At 41.5% G+C, this 23962-nt stretch overlaps 1 protein-coding gene across 2 annotated transcripts in view; it reads right to left on the bottom strand.

The window, feature by feature from the left end:
- Positions 1 to 319: 319 nt before the first annotated feature.
- The window catches only part of SOSTDC1 (sclerostin domain containing 1), a 45421-nt gene continuing 21778 nt past the window's right edge, over positions 320 to 23962 (bottom strand). The window contains exons 2-4 of one of the 2 annotated variants that reach the window (XM_025379559.1): positions 4335 to 4728; positions 3167 to 3238; positions 320 to 1809 (exon numbers count right to left, since the gene is read on the bottom strand). In XM_025379559.1, the coding sequence (XP_025235344.1) occupies positions 1394 to 1809; positions 3167 to 3238; positions 4335 to 4539 (693 nt within the window). In that variant the 5' untranslated portion in view covers positions 4540 to 4728 and the 3' untranslated portion in view covers positions 320 to 1393. Of the gene's footprint in view, positions 1810 to 3166; positions 3239 to 4334; positions 5090 to 23962 lie in introns of those variants that run through there. The other variant, XM_025379560.1, reaches the window with a different exon arrangement.

The following is a 23962-nucleotide window of genomic DNA, read 5'->3' as shown; positions in this document are numbered from 1 at the left end:
TACATTGAGATCATCTGGAAAACTTTAAAACCTACTGATATTTGAGCACTACCCCAAGAAATTCTGATGTAATGTGGATGAAAACCTGGGCACTGGGTCTCATAATATCTCCCCCAGGTGATTATAATGAGCAGCAGACTTGGCATCCACTGGTGTATGTAAATTTGATATTCTCATGACTACTCATTGCTGGATTGACACCCAAGTTTTGCAACCTCCCATTTACTGAAGAGGTGGACTCCATGTCTCCCTCTCTCTCCTCTCTTAGAATAGATACTTCTGTCAAAGCTTGAATCTGACTTAGAAAACAAAAAAGCAATTACCCTTACACATTTATTCTACAGTTTTTGCACCCTTTATACATGTTAAAGGCAACGACAATAACTTTTAGCAGTGTTTATTTTTGTTAAAAGAAACCAGTTGAATTGAAGGTCAAAACACCTTCTGATTGCACAGATTAAACAAGAAAGTATTACGTATTTCAACTTTACAAAGCATCTTATTGATTTAAAAAGATCCATACTATTGATAAAGTTCACCATGAACATATATGTAATAAGGAGAGTAAAATAATCATTTTACATATCTACAACATGTATTTTCATATTTCAAGGTCAACCACAAGTCATATGGGAAAATATTTAGGTCCATGAAAAAGTTCCAAAACATTAAAAAATTAACATTTTGAAAAAAAATCACATGTGAAAGCTCATTAAATAATAACATTGACAAATAAATAGTTAATCAGCTTTACTTATTAGCCGCTGCCATGCATTTCTGGCATTCCATTCCAAGCGAGGGTCAGCATGCAGGGTATAATTTCATACTATGCAACTGTAAAGAGCTACAGGGCTTATTTTTGAAGTGAAATGTCACAAGGTCTTTCATTCTCTTTCAAAGGAAGATCACTCATGGCTGCTAAACTGTTCCCATGAAGAGTACCAAAAAAGCACCTTTCTGAAATGTTACTGCGAAGATTCATGACAACAATTTTTTTTTAACCTTTCCGTTTTGAAGGGGTTTTGTTTAGGATATGGGATGGGCCAGTAGATGGAGGGTATCTGAGAATCCCTTTTCTGTTTTAAAATATAATGATTCACTGATGTATATAGTATCAACAGTCTTTTAAGAACAATGAGGAATTAAAACTACAGGATACATGGAATTTAAATGCAAATTGCATTCATGGATATACCTACATCTTGAAAAACTTGAAAAGGAAAAACTATTCCCAAAGAAGGTCCTGATACTTAAGACAGCTTGCTGGGTTTGATCAAAGCAGAAAGCATATACTTTCAAGTGAGAAAATAGCAATGGCAGGCTTGAGTTTTCCAAGCAATCAAATCTGTAAAGCAGATGGTTACTAGTAAGTCTAGTTATGGGAGTCTGAGTTCTAACTCATGCTGTGCTTGCTGGATTTGCTGGCTCTTTTCCGCTCTCTGTGATGCTGGACGGGCTTGGCAGGTGACATGCTCTCAAAGTTGTGACTGGACTCGTTGTGCTGCCGGGTGTACCTCTTGCACTTGCAGGCAGTGACTACTGTGATTTTGTAGGTGCGTGTGCTGCCATCTTGGCACTGCAGCTGGATTCTCTGGGTACGGGTTTTGTCATTGACACACCGCCATTCCTGGGAGCTCCTCCTGCTCCAGTACTTTGTTCCATAGCCTCCTCCAATCCAGTTAGGGAGCACTGGCAGGGGCAAGCACTCACCAGCACACACCAGCTCCTTCAGAGGGCTGATGCTGGTGCACTGGCCATCAGAGATGTATTTAGTGGAACGCAGTTCCCGGCAACCCACTTGAACCCGAGCTGCAGGAAACAAAAAAGAATGTGCATCAGAGACAAAAATGCAAACGAAGACCTTTTAAAAAGTGCTCCGCAATGACAAAAATAATAGCCAAATGATAGAAAATTGCCAAATAGAAAGTGAGCACTTACTTTATTTTCACAATGAAAACAATCTGCCTGGATAGGATAGAGACACTTTCATGAAAATCATCAGTTTACATGGCTATAACTTTTTTGGGAAAAAAAATGTAGGCCCGATTTTTTTTATATATACCATTAGCTGATTGCTTATTAGAGTGTTTGAAAATCCAATTTTCTTAGTCTCACTCTCCAATAAGGGGTTAGCAGCTCTTCCATTTATGTGTAAATATTCGTTATTCAATGAGTTAAAAGAGTATACTTTAATATTCTCTTTCTCAAGGGTCATATCGGTTAATGTCTGCAAGTGCTTTCAATTAGGCTTTTAAAAAATCTGTTGAAAAGAATGTGGTAGGGCCATTGAAATATTGTGTATAATGCATATGCTCTCAGTAATATTTTATTTCAATTTTAGACTTTCGCTGCAGAGACTCATACATGCATATGTGTACAATATCTGACATTTTGCATATCAAACTTAATAACTATGTTTTAAACATAAATTCCCAAACTATCTTTTAAAAAATACAAACAGTAAGATGTTTGAAATGCAAAATGCCACTACAACTCAAGATTCGAAGAATATAAAAGCCCCTAAATCAGGAACGTATGGTTGCCATAACAACTTGGCTATATTTCCATGAATTTTATGGCAGAAAAATGCTTAACATGTCTGATTTACAACTGCAAAAGGAACCACGGTGTTCATTTCCTGAATATTGGTCATGGCAAACTTTTTGTTTTAGTTATTTGGATTTGATAGGTATGTTCTCTAATTGGCTGTTTCTTGTTACATGCCTTATGTAATTAAAGCAAAAATTAATCTTTAAATATTTTAAGTTTTCCTTACCCTTGCTTTGTTATCTAAACTTGAGGAGAATTGCCTATAACAAGCTTGAAAAGAAATCAAGGCTTGCCAACCAGGAAAAAAAAAAGGATGTTTAAAAGTGCAGGCTGCTGACATTTTACAAATAGAAATGATAAGGGACACTGAAGTGGTTCTACAAAGAGTACTGAAAGCTAAGTCAAAGTAGAACTGAATCAGGAGTTTCACTTCATCTCTGTATCCTAGTACTTCTGAGGTAAGAGATATAGCTTAAGGGGAACGTGACATTTGCGTAAAAACTTACTTACATACACATGCATGCATAGAAATCTAGAATTGTGGGATTAAAATGTAAAGCGTAAATTGTTTGGTTGGACAGTGTGCTCAGCGTGCCTGATTCTGCCTCCAGCTCACCTTCCTGCAGCTGCCTCAGGAATGCACCTGGAAATAGCCAGAAATAATTTCCACTTGTCAAGCTTTCTGTTCCTGTGTATATACAGATTTGGCATTTTTGCAGTGACAGTTCATTGACAACGAATACCCACCACATTGCACCGTAATCTAATAATAATCAGATATGTCCTGTGTACTTAAAAGCAACCATCTTCATGAAAGTTAAAACATCTTAGCTTTCTTAGACATTAACAGTCATATTTGGTTTGACTTTTCAAAGGTCAAAACTACTTTTCATAGTTGAATGGAGTGAAGAAGGAGAGGCAAAAGATTTGTGTAAGATTTCCTGTTCACTGTTTCTCTTTCTCTCTCTCTCTCTCTTTCTCTCTCTCTCTTAAAACCTGATTATTAGCATGTGGCCTCTTCTAAAGGAAAAGATGGAAATAAAAGTTAGGGGAAATTTGAATCCCCCTAACCAGTGGTCAATTAGTGTGTCAACTAAGCTCTTGTTTTAAATCTCTTAAGTTACAAAAAAGTCCCCAGTCTGTCACAGAAATATACAATTATCTAAATTTTGAATGGGACAACAAGGAATTAGTTTAGAAAAATATGATTCTCTAAAATTTTTAGTTTATCCCTCTTTTATATTGAGCTTCATCAAAACTTTTGACTATCTCACTAGGCATATTTTAGAAATCCAATGTAAACAAATTTTTTCTCCTGGAAGCTTCCTTTTTTCCTTTGTGATTCCCTATATGTATTTGTGGATGGTAACTAATAATACATGTTAGCTACCTTTATACACTTTACCAAAATTGCATACGCCCTGAAATAAATTGACAAAACAACCAGAACTTGAGCTATCTAAAACAATACTTTTTAAAACTCTCATTTTGCATGATTTTGACAGAACCATAGTTTAATTCCTGGAAATGTTTTGTTTGTGGATGTTTGATAAAACTTCACTCTGTGCTTGCATTATTAAACCACTCTTTTAGTTAGGTTAACTTTAAAATCACTACATAGGGAAGAATGCCAGCCTACGCATGCGGCAGATTACTCCCAAATTGTTTCACAAAATATATATGGTTCAGGTTAGTTACCAATAAAACAATTCTACAGCAATGTGAGCTAATGCTACCAGAAAAGAAAAAAAACAAACAAACCTGTACAAGTAAAACACACTTACTGTTCCGATCCAGTCCAGTGTTACTGAAATGCCTGCCTCCATTTCTGGCTTGATTCATCGTGCTGTTGCTGCTGGGGTGTGCTGGAACAGGTTTAACCACATGTGAATAAAGGATTTCTGTGGCATCATTTTTAAAAGCCAAACAGCTTTTCATTAGGATGCATGCAAGGGGAAGGAGATAGAAATGAATGGCAGGAGGAAGCATGGTGAGTAGAGGATTTCCTTGGCTGAAAAGCTGGTTAATTCCTTTGCCTCTGCTTCTGCACTGTATCTGTGAAATTCCTCCTCAAGCTTCCCTTTATATATCCACAGAGGTTTGGCGTTCATTCAGGTGTAAAGTTGTGTAGAGCTTCAGAGTGAAAACACAGAGAAGGGGTGGGATCCCTACATGACCCTGCAAAAGAATTTTACCAATGGAAAAGAAGACTGCAGAAAAGGAGGAGCTTGGTATACAAATTGCCTGAAATTTCAGAGTTGGACTTCATCACTTGTCTGTGAGCCGACGCAGGCAGGCACATTCTATATCAACGACAGACTCTCCTCTGCCATTTCCTTTCCTGAGTCTAGTTAACATTCGGGTTTAATTTAAACGAAAATACATCGCTGTTCATTTGAAGAGACTGGCTTTCCCACAGTTCTATACTTCCCTCAGATTTTAGAGTATTTGCGTCAGGAAGGGAGTTCTTCCCAGGTAACAGGAGGAATTCGTGTGAGTTTAAATATTGTAGGACTTGCATGAAGCACCTAGTTAGCGAAACATTGCTTTCTCTCAAGAAGCAAACCAATATTTTTTTTTCCTTAAAGCAAACCAATATGTTTTTTTTTTCCACAGAACTAAAACCTGCCCCCTGGACATGCTTAAATAATGCAGCTTTGATGTGCATGAACTACTGTGCTGCTAGGTAAATTATTGCCAGGGGTTCTGTGTGGAGAATAATGAGCATAGTTCTGTCTACATTAAAGTAAGTAATACTCATTTTCATCTTAAAAATGTGTCACAAGCATTAATATCCATAGCGCTGTTTTACATAAAACAAAGCCATTTGTGACAGACTGCTTAGTGAATCCAAAATAATTTTTTCTAGATTTTTTCAGAACACAGAATCTACTCATATTTACTAAATATTTTGCTCATTACTTCCTTTGACTCTGCTGCCCAAGTAAGAAACCTATTTTTCTGAATTACTTTACCTACACCCAGAACACGTGTTCCATTAATTAATTATAGGCCACTGATAATCCCTTTAAAACAGTCATAAAATTCTATTTCATGATGGGACATCTCAATTGGAATAACTATTCTGAATCACCTTTTCAATTATAAATCCATTTTTGTCCTTTGTGTGGCTACCTAAGTCACCTAATTTTGTATCTCTTTTCTGTATAAGCTTTTGTCCATTGTAACTGCTATTCACCTATCTGTCTGTCTATCTATCTGTCTGCCTACCTGAATTTCTCCATAGAAGCACGACTGACATTTTGCAAGAGACAGTTCTTTATTATTGGGGAACTGTCCTGTGTGTTTATCATCTTCCCTCGCTTCTACCAACTAGACGCCAGTAGCACCCCCTAGGTGGTAACAAAAATATCTCCAAACATTACCAGATGACCCCTATGGGGTAAAATCACCCCCAATTTAACCACTAATTATCTATCATCTATCTCACTACAAAAGAAAGTAAAAATAAGAATAAAGGAAAAGTATTATAATACCAATAAATTATTGTTCTTTTTTAGGACAGAAATTGTACTGTAGTTTTGTTTTAAAATAATTACTGCTTCTCTATCAGAGGTATATACTGGAACATCCTTAGATGAAATGATTTTATATACTCTTTTACATTATATGGAATAAGCTAGAATAAGCTTCAAAAACAATATAAGGAGGTTAGAGGTGTGAGAGGCAAAAGATTAATTATAAGTTGATGGTTGTTAGAGCAGGATGTAAAGTATTATATTCTGTTTATTCTTGTGTATGTTCCAAATTGTACATAATAAAAAGTTTAAAAACCAGAGTCAGACAATCAATTTAATGGACATATACTCCCTACTAACAATATATCTCTATCCTACGATTGGATAAATAGTCATTTATTCTAACATCCTTCCTGGAAAATCATATGTCAGTTTATTTTGTGCAAATGGAGATTACAGGCATCCTTCTAAAACACTAACTATGAAGAATTTCTGTCCTACTTACCAAGGGACTTGATGTTAATTACACAAAGCATGTTAATATTAATCATTGACCTACAGACCCAATGCCTAAAGGAAATTAAAAGGTCAAAATAATCTAATCTGATCCTCACTGCTTTTTCTTTTTTGTGTGTCACGAGCAGGGGATATTTTAATTGGAATTTAATTATCAGGTTGGGCTAATGAGGTTGACCAAACTCATGCACAGTTATTAAATCTGCTGCACCTAGTATTTTGTAGGCTGAACCTTAGGATATCACCTCAGGCAGAAGCAAAATTAGAAGAGAAGGCAATGTCGTTGTGCATGCGGACAGGACAAACTCAGAGTTCTTGGGCCCAATTTACCTGACAGACCTCTAGAGAACTACTTTGAGGCTGGGTGCAGTGGCTTCTGCCTGTAATTGCGCACTCTAAGAAGCCAAGACAGGAGGATCGCTTGAGCACAGGAATTCGAGACCAGCCTACACAACATAGTAAGGCCTTGTCTCTGCAAAAATATAACAAAAACTAGCTGAGGATGGTGATTCATGCCTGTAGTCCCAGCTACTCAGGAGGCTGAGGCAAGAGAAACACTTGAGCCTGGGGTGTTGAGGCTGCAGTGAACTGTGATAGCACTGCAACACTCTAGCCTGGGCAAGAGTGAGACCCTGTCTCAAAATAAATCAAAAATAAAAAGAAAGAAAACTACTTTGCTAAAACAGAAATAATCATAAATTTAATACTTAACAGTTATTCTGATCAGTTTAAAAGAGCTCCATTAAAAATAACCACAAACTATTCCTTCTCAGCCTTTTGGCTAAGATCAAGTGAAGGATAACCACAAACTATAATAACCCGAGAAGAATGAATATAGATATTTAATATTGAAATTGATTCTTTCTCATCTTCAGGCATTAGTATGTACCTGTTATTCCCTTTGTTTATAACACTCTTCCCTCACCCTCTTCCTTGACTAATCACCTACTTTTCCTTCCAGTCTCAGTTTAGACGGCACTAGCACTGAGAAAACTCGCCTTGGCCTCTCTTCCCTCTATCTGCTCGTCTCAATCCAGCATACATGTGTCAGAGCAGCTAGTTACCTGATGACTTGGCAAGACCTATGAAAGAAGAACCATTTCTATCTTATGGGTATTGTGGAATAAGTGGTTAAATTAAGTATTTAAGAAATATAGAAAAAATATTCTTTCATTAAAAAGAGATTGGCTAGTATTTGTGGTAGGCAGTCACTAAGATGGCTCCTAATAATCCCCTTCTCATGATATTCACATCCTTGTAGCAATCCCCTTTTCTTCAGTGTGGAAAGAACTTAATGATTAACTTCTAATTAGTATAACATACTAACGTGATGAGATGTGACTTCTATGATTAGGTTTTCAAAAAACTGTGACTTTCGTCTTTCTGGCTGCTCTCACTCTCTTGCTTGCTTTGGTGGAAGCCAGCTACCATAATGTGTACTTCCCCATAGGAAGGTCCATGTAACAAGGAACTGATGCCTGTGACCGACAAGGAACTGAATGAGGCCCTCAGCCAAACAGTTGAGAATTCCATCAACAATGACATGGGTGAGCTTAGAAGCAAATCCTCTCACAGGCAGGTGAGGCTGCAGCCCTGGTCTACAACCTGAATGCAAACTTTAGGAGAGACATCAAACCAGAGGCACCCACAAGAACTATGAGATAATAAATGTTTGTTGTTTTAACTAAGTTTTGGGATAATTTGTTACATAACATAATCGGTACAATGTTATTTGTAATTACGTCATTTTGTGAATAATGCTAGGGCCTTGAGAGCATCAGATGTGGAATCATTAGACACGGTGACTGTGCATCTTGCACTCTTTGGGAGAGTGTTAAGACTTATTTTCTGTTCTCAGCTGTGCATCATTGCAAGAAAAATAAAATAAAAATAGAAAATTTTGTTAAAGATTTATTTTATAGGCCTCAGCTGAGCCATCACTGTGGTGGCATTATTAACAATCAAATAATGGTATTAGAATTACTACTAGCAGTTTGATTTGTAAAGGCCGGAAACCAATTATGATTTTCTAAATAGTATCATTTATCATATGACTTGGAAATTGAATTTGAAAATCTGAATTTGGATCTGAAATTGAATCTTAGTTCTACCATTTACGATATGTATGAACTTGGATATACAGTTGACCCTTGAACAACACAGGTTTGAACTGTGAGGATCCACTTATACCTGGATTTTCTTCCACTTCTGCCAACCCTAAGACAGCAAGACCAACCCTTCCTCTGATTCCTACTTCTCAGCCTACTCACTGTGAAGACAGTGGAGATGAAGACATGTCTTATGATGATCCATTTTCACTTAATGAAGAATAAATGCATTTTCTCTTTCTTACAATTTTCTTAATAACGTTTTCTTTTCTCTAGCTTACTTTAAGAATAGAGTATATTATATATATATAACTTACAAAATATGTGTTAATCAACTGTTTATGTTATTGGTAAGCCTTCCAGTTGACAGTACACTATTAGTAGTTAAGTTTCGGGGGAGTGAGAAGTTATATGTGAATTCTCAACTGTCCAGGGGTCAGCTCCCTAACTTCTGTGTTGTTCAAGTCAGTTATACTTTCTGAAACTCTCTTAGTCAGTTTCTTCATCTACAAAACATGACCATGCTTACCTACCTCACAGAGGAACAAAAATATATGAAAATGTCTAACACAAAACCTGGCACAGAAGAAATGTGGAAAAAATAGCCATTTAATATGAATCTAGGAGCACGGTTTTATATTATCGCCTTCAAATTATAAACATGAGTTTGGAAAGACTAGAGAAGTCTGAACAAAAATATGATTATCCTATTTAAGGTAAAGAACAAAAAGCTGAGAGAAGGGAGATTTGTTTACGCCAAAAAGTAAGAGATAATAGATAAATGTCATTAGGCTTAAAAAAAATTAGTCTAATTGTTTCTAATTTTTAACAGGGGATGCATCAGAATACAACAGCACCCTTTATCTCCAGAGCATGCATTCCAACACCTCCAGTGAAAGCCTGAAACCAGTTCTGAACCTGACTGGCATCATTTGGAACACATTTCTGTTCATCTCTCCCATCCAGAAATTTAATGCCTTTTCCATCTTAACTAAGCGTTTATCATGTACTGTGGCTGTCACTTGTGTGGTTTGAAGGGCCACAGCAAAACTAGCAGGAATTTTTTTTCTTCTTTCATGGATTGAAGGTTCTTTCTTACCATAGATCTTAGCAAACTCAGCATACGATTTTTTTTTCTTTCTCTATTAAGTCAAAAACTTTCACCTTTTCACTTACAGGAAACACTTTACGACTTCTCTTTGGCAAACCCGAATGCCAGCATCACTACTCTTGCGCTTTGGGGCAACTATGAAGTAAAATAAGAGTTCATTGAGCACACAGCACTTTGATGCACAACAGGCGATCTGATAACCTAGATGGTCAGTAAGTGACTAATAGCACTACTCAGAATGGTGTGGAGTTTCAAACTTATCAATTGTTTATTTCTGGAATTTTCCCTGTAGTGAAACCAAGGAAAGCAAAATCACTGATAAAGGGGATTTCCATATATATAAACAAAAAGCATTTACTGAATACAAGAATAAACTATTACTGCTCCTCTCTGGCTTAAAACTATTCTGAGAGTTCCCCTTAAGAGAATAGCACCTGTTAAATGGAAAAGTGATTAGCTATTATAAGTTTAGAAAAAACACAAAAACTACCATAGAATCTTTATTCATAAAAATCCTTAAAACGAGAATGGACTAATCACTTTCATTCATTTCATATTAGTGTATATTGTGCCCAGTCTTTTTAAAGATGGTGTCATCCAGGCAAAGCTGAATGAGACATGAAGCCTACCCTCTTTTCCTGTTCCAGAAAGTTCCTGGTTAGAATTTTACTAAAGGCACTCCCCTTAACCTACTCTTCCTGTACAATTTTCTTTCTTTCTCCCTCATCACCTTCATTAGTTGTCTCTTTATTTGTATTTTGTTTGAATGCTTGCTAGTCTTATTTGTTGAATATAATGTTTCCTTTATTATAAACCGCCTCACCATGAATAACATTAATTTAGAGAACCCAGCTTACAATACCCTGTGTAACCTGATATAAAACCCAAGTGAATCTCAAATCCAATAGATGGAGATCTAGATAGGGTTCCTCCAGTCTCCACACTATTGACCTCTGGGCTGGAAGGTTCTGTTGTGGGGGATGTTTAGCAGCATCCCTGGGCTGTACTCACTAGATGCCAACAGCACCTCCCCAACCCAGAAACTTCACAAGCAAGCTCTAGGGAGTAGGTGAGGACAGAAGGGACAGGGCTTCCATCCGATTGCACAAACTAGCGCCAGTAGGAAGTTGTCCTTTTTACTTCAATTTATTACATTACGCAATAGGAATCAATGCCCTCATTCTGTGCGTTCAGTCCAACAGTCCCTGAACTAAATCTGACAAAGGCTGGCAGTATATTAAATATCCTGCCCCCAGTGGTGAATGCAGATTGGAATTAGTTTCGTTCCACCAGCCTAATAGTTGGTCTAAAACAATGTTTCTCCTGAGATCCTGTTAGATATGCAAATTCTGGGCCTGACCTCAGACATGAGTCAGAATCCCTTGGGCTGGAGCCCAGGAAACTGTATTTTAACAAGCTTTCCAAGTGGTTCTTAAGCATGCTAAAGTTTGAAGTAAACTGTTATAGGATATACACATGCCCTCATAACTGTGGCCTAGACTCATGATCTCCATGAGAATTGCCTAGTCTATTTAACTGGGCCTGTGCTCCAAATACTTCCAGTTTGCAGAATCAAATGGAAGCCCAGCCCTGAAGCTCCGCCCTCAAGGCCCAAACCCTAACCTGTTTGCTTCTGCTATATTTATTTCTCCCTAGGGACTGGATACTCTCAGTGTCCCTCAGTGCTGATTAATGCTTTGTTTCACAGAAACGGACACAGAGAACCATAAAAATTACTACCTACAGTAGTACTATCACTCATTAGAAATTCTGGAAGCCACTTCTGATTTGTTCAGAGATCAGCATTGACCTAGATTTAGGTAAAATACTTGGATCATTGTGATTTTGATTATTGTCCACCACACTTAATGACATCCCACAGTCAAACTGGGCTCCTAGCCCTGGCCACATACAGTGTTGCTTCACTCTTCCCTGAGGGGTCCCTTATTCAAGTCCCAGCAGGCTTCATGGCAAGGCCTAAGTCAGTTATGTTCTTACATCACCGGTAGAGACTTGGGCTTAGAGACTTTACAGTGTGAAGTTCCCTGGTGTGTCAGGATGTTGGAGAACCCAAGAATTTAGTAGGATTTGGCCCAACAATACCACAGTCTTTCCTGGAAAAAAAAACAGTCCTTGCAGAAATTTCCAATTTCAATTTTTTTTTTTTAATAAAATAATTTGCTTCCAAGTTATATACAAGTGGAATCTGTGGTGTAGGGCAGGGGTCACCAACCCTTGGGCTACAGACCAGTATTGATCCATGGCCTGTTAGGAACTGCATCACACAGCAGGAGGTGAGCAGCCGGGGAGTGAGCATGACCACCTGAGCACTGAAAAGAAATCAGGCACATTCCTCAGCCCCGGGCTCAACACAAACAGGCCCAGTACAAACACATATCTCTCAATTTCCTGAAGCCCAGTACAAACACCACCTGGAAAATCTCCGATAAGGACACAGCCGTTTGTAGTTTTACTGAAAGCGCGGGAACCAATTGTAATGCTGTAACCAAAAGAATTCCTTTGTTCCTCTGTAACTTTGCTATCCTATCTACCTCGGGCTATAAAAGGCAAGCACTCGCATTGTTCGGGGCCCTCCTGTATGCGGTGGAACGGAGGGACCAAGTTCGAACTTGTAGTAAAAGATCCTTGCCGCTTGGCTTTGACTCTGGACTCTGGTGGTCTTCTTTGGGGAACAAACGGTCTGGGCATAACATCTGGGAGCTCGTCCGGGATTCCCCAAGCCCACCAGACCCCTGGTCAACGGATCTACCAGGATTGATCTGCTGATAGGTGAGCCAGCTCGTCTCTGTTTGTCTGTCTGTGTCTGTTCTGAACCTGTATCTGTGACTCGCGAGGTCTGAAACTGAGGCTGACGCAGTCCTGGTGGACGCGCTATAGGACGGTCAGCGGAGACCGGTGGGAGACGTCCCCTGGCTCTCGTCTGATCTAGATTTCTATCTGAGCTGATTCTGACCCGGGCTGCCGGAGCGCGCTTGCGATCTGAGCTGCCAGAGTGCATTTGCGATCTGAGCAGCTGATTCTGACCCGGGCTTCCGGAGCGCGCTTGCGATCTGAGCTGATTCTGACCCGGGCTGCCGGAGCGCGTTTGCGATCTGAGCAGCTGATTCTGACCTGGGCCTCCGGAGCGCGCTTGCAACTAGATATTATTAATAAGCCAGATTTCCTTTACAGGGATTCTAACCCACATTCCTTTACAGGAAGAGACTACAAATTATTACAGGATGGGTAATACCCAGAGCACTCCCCTATCTCTCCTTACAAGTAATTTCAAGGATGTAAGAGCAAGGGGCCATGCTCTTAGTATGGAAATCAGGAGGGGAAAGCTCATTACCCTATGCCACTCCAAATGGCCTGCCTTTAATGTGGGGTGGCCACCCGAAGGGATGTTCTGACTCTCTGTCATCACTAGAGTAAAGTCCAAGATTTTCCTACCTAGGTGTGCGGGCCACTTAGATCAAATCCCATATATCCTCGTATGGCAGGACCTTGTTGAGAACCCGCCTCCCTGGCTGTCACCTTTCCAACCAGCCCCTAAACCTTGTAAGGCACTGGTTGCTCGGCCGCTAAAATCCAAGCAGCCGACTGCCCCCCCCCCATCCTGTTCTACCTGATAGCGGGGACCCACTGTCCACAGAACCCCCTCCATACCCCTCCGGGCCCCGGACCCGCCCCCTGGGAAGGAGCAGGCGGACGGGAGGCGGCGGGCACACACGGACCTGCTGAAAGTAAAAATAACATTGAAGGGCCGGCGGGGCAGACGCGAGGGCGCACTTCGCGGGCTAACCACCCCCCCCCCAGCCGCCTGACTCCACAGTGGCTCTACCCCTTGGGGAAATAGGACCCCCAGATGACACGGGAATCCCCAGGCTCCAGTACTGGCCATTCTCTACCAGTGATCTGTATAACTGGAAGACCCAGAGTGCTCGGTTTTCAAACAACCCCAAAGATTTAATGGCTTTACTGGATAGTGTCATGTTCACCCACCAGCCCACTTGGGATAATTGTCAGCAGCTCCTCCGAATCTTGTTCACAACGGAAGAGTGAGAGAGAATACAGGCCGGCGTGGGACTACAACATGGCAGAAAGTAGGGGACGGCTACACCTTTATCGCCAGACTCTGATGGTGGGTCTCCGGGCAGCTGCTCGCAAGCCCACTAATTTGGCTAAAGTATACTCTGTTCTGCAGGAAAAGACAGGGAGCCCAACTACCTACTTAAAAAGATTAATGGAAGCTTTTAGACAGTACACCCCCATAGACCCAGAGGCTCCAGGAAGTCAGGCAGCTGTTATAATGTCTCTTGTAAATCAGGTGGCCCCAGACATTAAAAGGTGGCACCTCCTTCAGATAGCCCAGCGGGTTTACAATAACAGAGCAAACACCCTGAAATAACCTTACTACAGTATGTTGATGACCTCCTGATTACTGCTGAGACCCAAGAAGCTTATATTCAAGGGACCAGGAGTCTCTTGCAAGCTCTAAAGAATCTAGGCTACCGAGCCTCAGCAAAAAAAAAAAAAAAAAAAAGCTCAAATCTGTACATCAGAAGTAACATATCTGGGGTACCTGCTAAAAGGAGGGCAGCGCTGGTTAACAAACACCCGGAAGCAGACTGTTCTGCAGATCCCCAGGCCACAATCCACCCGACAAATAAGGGAATTCCTGGGGTCAGCGGGATTTTATAGACTATGGATACCTAGGTTCGCAGAGCTAGCTAAACCCTTATATCAGGCAACACGGGGGCAGCAGCCATTTAATTGAACAGAAGAAGCCGAGTCGACTTTCCAACAGATCAAAACCGCCCTACTCTCTGCGCCTGCACTGGGACTACCTGATGTCACCAAGCCCTTCCACTTATACGTGGATGAGAGCAAGGGTGTCGCCAAAGCAATAATAACTCAGAACTTAGGCTCCTGGCGGAGGCCAGTTACCTACCTGTCAAAAAAATTAGACCCAGTGGCTGCCGGGTGGCCCCCTTGTCTCCGAATAATTGTGGCCACGGCCCTGATGGTACAGGATGATAATAACCTTGTCATGGGTCAAGAATTACGGGTCGTTACCCCACACGCCATCGAGAGTGTACTCAAACAGCCACCTAATCGATGGATAAGTAACGCCCGGCTCACCCACTACCAAGGACTACTACTAAATCCCCTCAGGATAACTTTCCTGCCCCCAACAACCTTAAACCCTGCCTTGCTGCTGCCCAACCCGGACCTGGACGCCCCGCTCCATGATTGCACCGAGATACTAGCTCAGGTGCACGGAGTTCGAGAGGACCTGCAGGACCGCCCACTTCCTGACGCTGACCTAGTCTGGTTCACTGACGGGAGCAGCTTCGTACACCAAGGCCAGAGGTATGCTGGAGCGGCAGTGACTTCAGAAACTGAGATAATCTGGGCAGAACCCCTGCTCCTGGGGACATCGGCCCAGGAGGCCGAACTGATAACGCTCACCCAAGCTCTTACCTTAAGGGCAGGGAAGAAACTGACAGTATACACAGACAGCCGATATGCTTTTGCTACGGCGCACATACATGGGACCATTTACAGGGAGCCAGGGTTACTAACGGCTGAAAGAAAAGAGATTAAAAAAAAAAAAAAAAACAAGCAAGAGATCCTAGCCCTGTTAACAGCCCTATAGAGACCAGAAAACTTGGCTATTGTGCATTGCCCAGGGCATCAGAAACCAACCACTCCAATTGCTCAAGGCAACTTTCTGGCAGACCAAACTGCAAGGAATGTGGCAAAGGCTCCCAGCCAACTCCTTGCACTCCAGCTCCCTGATCCGGGCCCCCGGGACTTGCCATATCTCCCTGATTATTCAGAACAAGATCTCCAGTGGATTGACAAACTTCCCCTGAAACAGATCCAGAATGGGTGGTGGACTGATACTAATGACCAAACCATCCTACTGGAAAAATTAGGACAGCAAGTGTTAAAACACATCCACCGAACCACCCAGCTGGGTGCCCGGCGGATGATAGACCTGATCAGACGCTCCAAGCTCAAAATCAGACATGTAGCCGAGACGGCCAGCAGCATCGTGACAAGTTGCAAAGTCTGCCAGCTTAACAACGCTTACCCCCAATCCCAGGCTGCAATGGGAACAAGGCTCAGGGGAACCAGGCCCGGTATCTACTGGGAAATAGATTTTACTGAGATAAAGCCAAGAAAATACGGGTATCGGTACTTACTTGTCTTTGTAGATACTTTTTCAGGATGGACTGAAGCATTCCCAACCAAAAGGGAAACTGCTCAGGTTGTAGCAAAGAAAATCCTGGAAGATATCCTCCCCAGGTATGGCTTCCCCGTCCAGATAGGGTCAGATAATGGGCCGGCCTTCGTCGCTAAGGTAAGTCAGGATTTGGCTTCCATCCTTGGGGCAAATTGGAAACTACATTGCGCTTACAGGACCCAGAGTTCAAGACAGGTAGAGAGGATAAATCGGACCTTAAAAAGATACCTTAACTAAATTGACTATAGAGACTGGCGCTAATTGGGTGGTCCTTCTCCCCTACGCTCTGTTCCGGGCCCGTAATACCCCTTACAGACTGGGCCTTACCCCTTACGAAATCATGTATGGCAGACCCCCACCCCTGGTTCCCAGCCTAAAAGATGATCTGCTCAAGTCTAAAACAGAAAATGTGTCTGAACTCTTATTTTCCCTACAAGCCTTGCAGAAAATTCATCAAGAGATCTGGCCCAAGCTGAAGGAACTATATGAGACCGGTCCCCCACCGACACCCCATCCGTACCAGCCGGGAGACTGGGTCCTGGTTAAGCAACACCGACAAGAGACCCTAAAACCCAGGTGGACAGGACCGCTCCAGGTACTCCTAACCACACCCACCGCCCTAAAGGTAGAAGGCATCGCGTCGTGGATCCATTACACCCACATCAAACCAGTGGACCCAACCTCTGACCTTCTGGGGCCAATCACGGCGGCGGCTAAAGCACCAGCCACGTGGACTGTGGACAGAGCTAAGAACAACCCCTTAAAACTCACCCTGCGCTGGCAGCATAGCTCACTGTAAACATGCAGTTAGGTAGTCTAACCCTAACGTTAGTCGCCCTAGTGGCCGCTGGGGAAATCACAAAACCAGCTCCTAATCCCTTTGTCTGGAGATTCTGGCTTTATGAAAACCAAACCCACCCTGGGCAACCTCATAAGCCCGGGAAATTATTGGCCAGTGCTGATTGCCCCTCCTCAGGGTGCAATAGCCCAATTCTACTAAATTTTACTGGTTTTCAAATAGCCAAACCTATGGCACCAATAATATGCTTTGAGTTTGATCAGACTAAATACAATTGTAAACACTATTGGTGGCACCAAAATGCCGGCTGTCCTTATAACTATTGTAACATCCATAGGTCCCGTTATTGGGGAAAGGAAGAACAGTTGGACCCTAAGTGGCCCTTCCATCGTAGATGGGATGGAGACTTTTCATATACATAAATAGTTAGAGACCCCTGGAACTCCCGCTGGACCACGCCTCAACATAGGGCTGTATACTACTCCCCCTCCTCCACATGGCCTAGCAGTCACCTCTATCTGTGGCAAGGTCTAGTGCAGGTACTGCCCCTGGTCCATGGAAATATCCAATGACAAGAAAACAGACTAACACAAGACTTACGTCCTTTCTCCTGGTTAAAATTATTACAAGAAGGACTAGAACTTGCTAACCTTACAGGACTTCACAGCCTGTCTGGCTGCTTTCTGTGTGCCACTCTAGGGCATCCACCGCTAACCGCTGTCCCTCTGCCATGGGGATCCCCTACCTCTGCCCAAGCTAACAACCTCCGAAACCTCTCATATGCCCCTATCCTTAACGTGCCCCTATACCTAAACCCCAGTCAGGAGAAGTTTCCCTACTGTTTCTCAGGAACCAATTCCAGCCTCTGCAGCATCACTGCAATGCCCCCTAATATCACCCTAAGGGCTCCACCGGGCATATTCTTCTGGTGTAATGGAACATTACCTAAGAACCTATCTAATCCCTCTGTTACCAACCTACTGTGCCTTCCTGTCACATTAGTTCCCCGGTTGACTCTACTAACTGCTGGCGAGTTCCTAGGGTACACCGGTAACTGGACTAGTACTGCTATTCACCCAGTCCCTAGACCGAGACCTGCACGAGCCATATTTCTCCCCCTCATTGCGGGAATCTCCCTCACCGCATCCCTCATTGCGGCTGGACTGGCGGGGGGAGCCCTAGGTCACACCATCATAGAAAGCAACAAGTTGTACCAACAATTTGCCGTTGCTATGGAGGAGTCGGCTGAGTCCCTTGCCTCCCTTCAGCGGCAGCTCACGTCCCTAGCTCAGGTAACCTTGCAGAACCGGAGGGCCCTAGACCTACTCACTGCTGAAAAAGGTGGTACATGTATGTTTCTAAAAAAAGACTGTTGTTTCTACATAAATAAATCAGGGCTTGTAGAGGACCGGGTTCAACAGTTACGCATGTTAAGCGCAGAAGTAAAAACATGGCAGTTTGCTTCAGCTGCAGACCAATGGTGGAATTCCTCTGTGTTTTCCCTGTTAGCCCCCTTCCTTGGACCCCTGCTAAGTCTACTATTTCTGCTTACCGTAGGACCTTGTGTTGTTAACAGAATTTTACAATTTGTCAGGGAGAGATTTGACACCGTACAACTCATGGTCCTCAGAGCCCAATACCAAACTGTAAACGCTGAAACAGAATCAGACTTATAAGACCCAAGATTGGCTCTAGAAGTACCTATGAAAAGGGGGGAATGAAAAGAAATGAGGCACATTCCTCAGCCCCGGGCTCAACACAAACAGGCCCAGTACAAACACATCCCACCATATATCTCTCAACACAAACAGGCCCAGTACAAACACATATCTCTCAATTTCCTGAAGCCCAGTACAAACACCACCTGGAAAATCTCGGATAAGGACACAGCCGTTTGTAGTTTTACTGAAAGTGCGGGAACCAATTGTAATGCTGTAACCAAAAGAATTCCTTTGTTCCTCTGTAACTTTGCTATCCTATCTACCTCGGGCTATAAAAGGCAAGCACTCGCATTGTTCGGGGCCCTCCTGTATGCGGTGGAACGGAGGGACCAAGTTCGAACTTGTAGTAAAAGATCCTTGCCGCTTGGCTTTGACTCTGGACTCTGGTGGTCTTCTTTGGGGAACAAATGGTCTGGGCATAACAGCACCTCCTCGTGTCACATCAGCGGCGCATTAGATTCTCATAGGAGCGTGAACCCTATATAGTGTGAACTGCACGTGCGGGAGATCTAGGTTGCATGTTCCTTATGAGACTCTAAGGAAGGCTTGATGATCTGAGGTGGAAGAGTTTCATCTTGAAACCATCCCCATCCCCGGCCCCATCCATGGAAAAATCATCTTCCAAAATAGGGCCATGGTGCCAAAAAGGTTGGGGACTGCTGGCGTACGGGGTTTCACAGCAACAGCATAGCTGGAGTGAGGGGGTCAGCATTAGGAAGGAAGGAAATTTGACTCCATTGATTGGAAAGTTAGGTTGGAACAGATTATTGACTACAATTTGCTTTGCATTTGAGAAGTTTGGACATTCTTTGTTAGACAATGGAGAGCTATTGAAGGATGTATATGTGTAGATGTGTGTGTTTATTTTTCTTCTCCCAAAGGGAAAGCAGAGTGTAGCCTCCACCCAGGTCAAGTGATAGAAAATTTCCAATATCAGCTGAGCACAGTGGCTCACACCTGTAATCCCAGCACTTTGGGAGGCTGTGGCAGGCGGATCACCTGAGGTTAGGAGTTCGAGACCAGCCTGGCCAACGTGATGAAATCCTGTCTCTACTAAAATACAAAATTAGCCAGGCTTGGTGGTGCATGCCTGTAATCACACCTACTCAAAAGGCTAAGGCAGGAGAATTGCTTGAACCCAGGAGGCGGAGGTTGCAGTGAGCCAAGATCACATCACTGCACTCCAGCCTGGGGAGACAGAGCGAGACTCCATTTCGAAAAAAAAAAAAGAAAAGAAAATTTCCAATATCTAGAAGTTCCTCTCCTGTCCCATTCTAGTAACTACTTCCTGTCTTCTCCCTAAAATAAACCACTCTCCTGATTTCTGACACCAGTTATTACTTTTGACTGTTTTAGAAATTGATGTAAAAAAGCTGACTTTTTTTCACTGTTGTGTAGTATTGCATTGCATGAATACCCCACAATTTATTCATCCAGTCTACTAGATTGGATTGATGCCAATTGAGGCTATTATGAATAATGCTCCTATAAACGCTCCTGTACCTTTCTTTTATGTATATGGTCATACATTTTTGTTTGATATATATCTAACTGTGAAATGGATGCAATATAGGGTGTGTGTGTGTTCAACTTTAGGAGATAATGCCAAAGAGTTTTCCAAAGTTATTTTAATAATTGAAATTTCCTCTAGCCTTGACAGATTTGAAACAGGGACAATATCAACACTATGTTTTGGGATGTTGAATCCAGCTGCAACGTGTAAGATGGTTTAGGTGTGGTTATATTAGAACACAGGGAGGGGAAACATTATTGTGAGAGCCCAGGTGAAAAAGAATATAATCTTGAACTTGAAGGAGAGAGGAAAGGCTAGGACAGAGATTAGAGATACTGTGGAGTTTAGGTTGGTAGATGATTGGAGAGGGAGTCCTAAGTGAAAATGATGTTTTAAACCTGAGTGAATGGGAGACTAGTGTCAGGAGAAAGGTGTCTGGGACAATAATGAGTGTGGGCTGAGTTAAGATGAGGTTAGTTTGCTGATGGGAATCTAAGGGAAGATGTCTAAGAGACAACTAGAAACTGTATTCGCCTGTTTTCATGCTGCTGATAAAGATATACCCGAGACTGGGCAATTTACAAAAGAAAGAGGTTTATTTGGATTTACACGTGGCTGGGGAAGCCTCACAATCATGGTGGAAAGCAAGGAAGAGCAAGCCACCTCTTACTTGGATGGCAGCAGGCAAAGAGAGAGAGCTTGTGCAGGGGAATTCCTCTTTTTAAAAACATCAGATCTCGCAAGATTTATTCACTATCACAAGAACAGCACAGGAAAGACTTGCCCCGTAATTCAATTACCTCCCACTGGGTACCTCCTACAACATGTGGGAATTCAAGATGAGATGTGGGTGGGGCACAGTCACACCATATCAAAACAGAGCTCAAGAATTTGTCCAGGGTGGGGAGAGCATTAGGGAAAAGACCTAACGGATGCTGGGTCGGTAGGTGCAGCAGACCACCATGGCACACGTTTACCTATGTAACAAACCTGCACATCTTGCACAGGTACCCCAGAATGTAAAGAAAAGAATCTGTCCAGCTACTGAAGCAATTTCATGAGGATGTTTTTCTACAACATTATTATGATAGACCTTGGTTTAGAAACCTATTATACTGGTTTAAGACTTTCCTTTATATATCTACAGTCACCTAATCATGCTCCTAGATTTTAAAATTTCACTCCCTATGTTCAGTAATTCTCAAGTAGGATGAACTATTGTGTAGATGTATTCGTACAGGCTTATAAAATGTATACCCTCTGTTTTATATGAAACCATAAATAATACACGTTTCTCAGATCTCCTTTTATATTGCCCATTTACCTACTGGCTTAGTTCAAGTTTTCAACATTTGCCTGAACTGCCATCCTAATTTCTTAGCTCATCTCTTGCCTTCCAGTCTCATCACCCTAACATGAACTCTCTGCAATGAGATCCAGAATGATCTTTGAAAAATGCATATGTGAACATCTCATTCAAAAATTGTTTGTTGCCTTTACTTGCATAATAAACAAACACCTTCATGAGCCAGCTACTCTGATTTCTTGCCACTCCCTTATTTATATTTTGTGCTTCAGTAGTAGTTTCTCATACTCATGACTCTATTTAATGCTTTCATGCCTCTGCATATATTGTTCCTCCTGCCTAGAACACCATTCCTTCCTGTAAATGTTGTTGCCATAATTCAAAATTCTGCTCCTTGAAGTGTTTTTAAATGTATAGACTTAATTAATCAAGCAATGAGAAAGAGAGACAAGGGCAACTGGAGCAAAAGGAAGCTTTTCTGAACATGTGGAGTATGGATCTATGAGAATTAGGTACCGTAATTTAAAATAATGTGAGGACATTTCTTTTAGTCTCAATACAATTGTGTGATTTACTTTTCCAACCCTAACATACTGCAAAACATATTTATGATTAGTAAAATAATTTAAAATATAATAAAATGAAACTTTAAGATAATGGGGAAAATGCAGATTTTTAACATAGAATATTTAATTTATGAGGCTTGAAAGAGAATACTGCTTTAAATTTTCAAATTCTCTGAACAAATAGTCTTCTTCATGCTCCCACAGCAATAACAAGAAAATTAAAAAGATTACTTAATAATACTTAAACTTATTTTAAAATGTATTGAACACATGCAAAAATGATTATGTTATGAAAAAGACTTGTACAGATTTCTACCTTTTTTAAAACTGGGGTTATACAATTTTGGAAAATAACATGTACATGTTGTAAAAAATGTAAATAGTTTACTTAGTAGAAGAATAAAATTCACCTCTTCTCATCCTTCTTCCAATGCCATTCTTCAGAGATAATCACATTTAAGAGTTTCTTGTGATGTTTTCCAATATTTTCTGCATTTATAAGCAGGTTTAGGTATACATACATTTATACCTAAACATACTTATAAATGTGCACATACTTATACATGCTTATAAATGTATACGTACATATATATTTTACATTTTTATAGAAACTGAATCATGCTATACATATAACTTCTGAAACTACATTTTGCACTTAATAATCTATATTGGATATTTTCCCATATCAGAATATACAGATTTACCCCATTCTTCTTAACCCCGTCATTGAACGGATCGTGTGAATGTACCATAGCCTATTTATCCAGTTCTCTGTTGATGAATATTTAGAGTGTTTTCAGATTTTTTTCTTTATAAATGTGGTGGGATATTTTCAAAACCTAATAGTTTTGAACTATTTGAACTTCTGGCACTTCATGAAAGACCAGAAGCCAAGTCTACTTACTGACAGTGTCCAGACAGAAGACTAGGCTTCAGAAAGGCATGGTAAGCACATTCCTTGACGATTCCAAGGACCCAGAAGGATATGTAGTTCCAGAGCCTCTGGACCTGAAGAGATTGTGCAGACTGGGCATGGACACCTTGACTGTAACCAATGGGGAACGATTGCTCATGATCACTGTCTGTAGGGACCTCCCCAGTGCCTTGGTCCTACTGCACGAAAATTTGTAAAATTCTTGGAGAGTGGCTAGGAAAGGAGAAAGGGGAAAATAAGGGTCAGGGTCCTAAATGAAATTGATTTTAAAATATAAAGAAATGCAATTCAAGTGTTTGGTTTTTTTGTTGATTTATTTTGCACATCTAAGCGTCTTGACTGGAATTCATACCATCTTCATAAACATTTGCAATTTTCAAGGTACCAAGATAGTTAATATATCTTTATACTTAAAGTCAAACTTTAATTTTGGAGACATTTTATCCATAAGAGCCTAAATCTTTTACATTGCTTTTACATTGATTAAAGAGAAAATGTGGGCCGGGCGCAGTGGCTCACATCTGTAATCCCAGCACTTTGGGAGGCCAAGAGGGGGTGGATTACTTGAGGTCAGGAGTTTGAGACTAGCCTGGCCAACATAGTGAAACCCCATCTCTACTAAAAATACAAAAATTAGCAAGGCATGGTGCCGTGTGCCTATGAACCCAGCTACTCGGTAGGCTAAGACACGAGAATCACTTGAACCTAGGAGGCTGAGACTGCAATGAGCCAAGATCACGCCACTGCACTCCAGCCTGGGCGACAGAGTGAGACTCCATCAAAAAAAGAAAGACAGACAGAGAGAAAGAGAAAATGCCCATTTGAAATGGCATTCTTTTATCTTGACACAGTTACCTGTGGAATTTTTGGGTATCCATTCTTTTTTTGTTTTTTTTTTGTTTTTGTTTTTTTTTTTTTTGAGACGGAGTCTCGCTCTGTCACCCAGGCTGGAGTGCAGTGGCCGGATCTCAGCTCACTGCAAGCTCCGCCTCCCGGGTTTACGCCATTCTCCGGCCTCAGCCTCCCGAGTAGCTGGGACTACAGGCACCCGCCACCTCGACCGGCTAGTTTTTTGTATTTCTTTTTTTTTTTTTTTTTTTTTG

The sequence above is a fragment of the Theropithecus gelada genome, chromosome 3, assembly GCF_003255815.1.
Source record: "Theropithecus gelada isolate Dixy chromosome 3, Tgel_1.0, whole genome shotgun sequence".
Classification (NCBI taxonomy): Eukaryota; Metazoa; Chordata; class Mammalia; order Primates; family Cercopithecidae; genus Theropithecus; species Theropithecus gelada.
The sequence above is the reverse complement of the archived record's forward strand: the minus strand, read 5'-3'. Positions and strand labels throughout refer to the sequence as shown.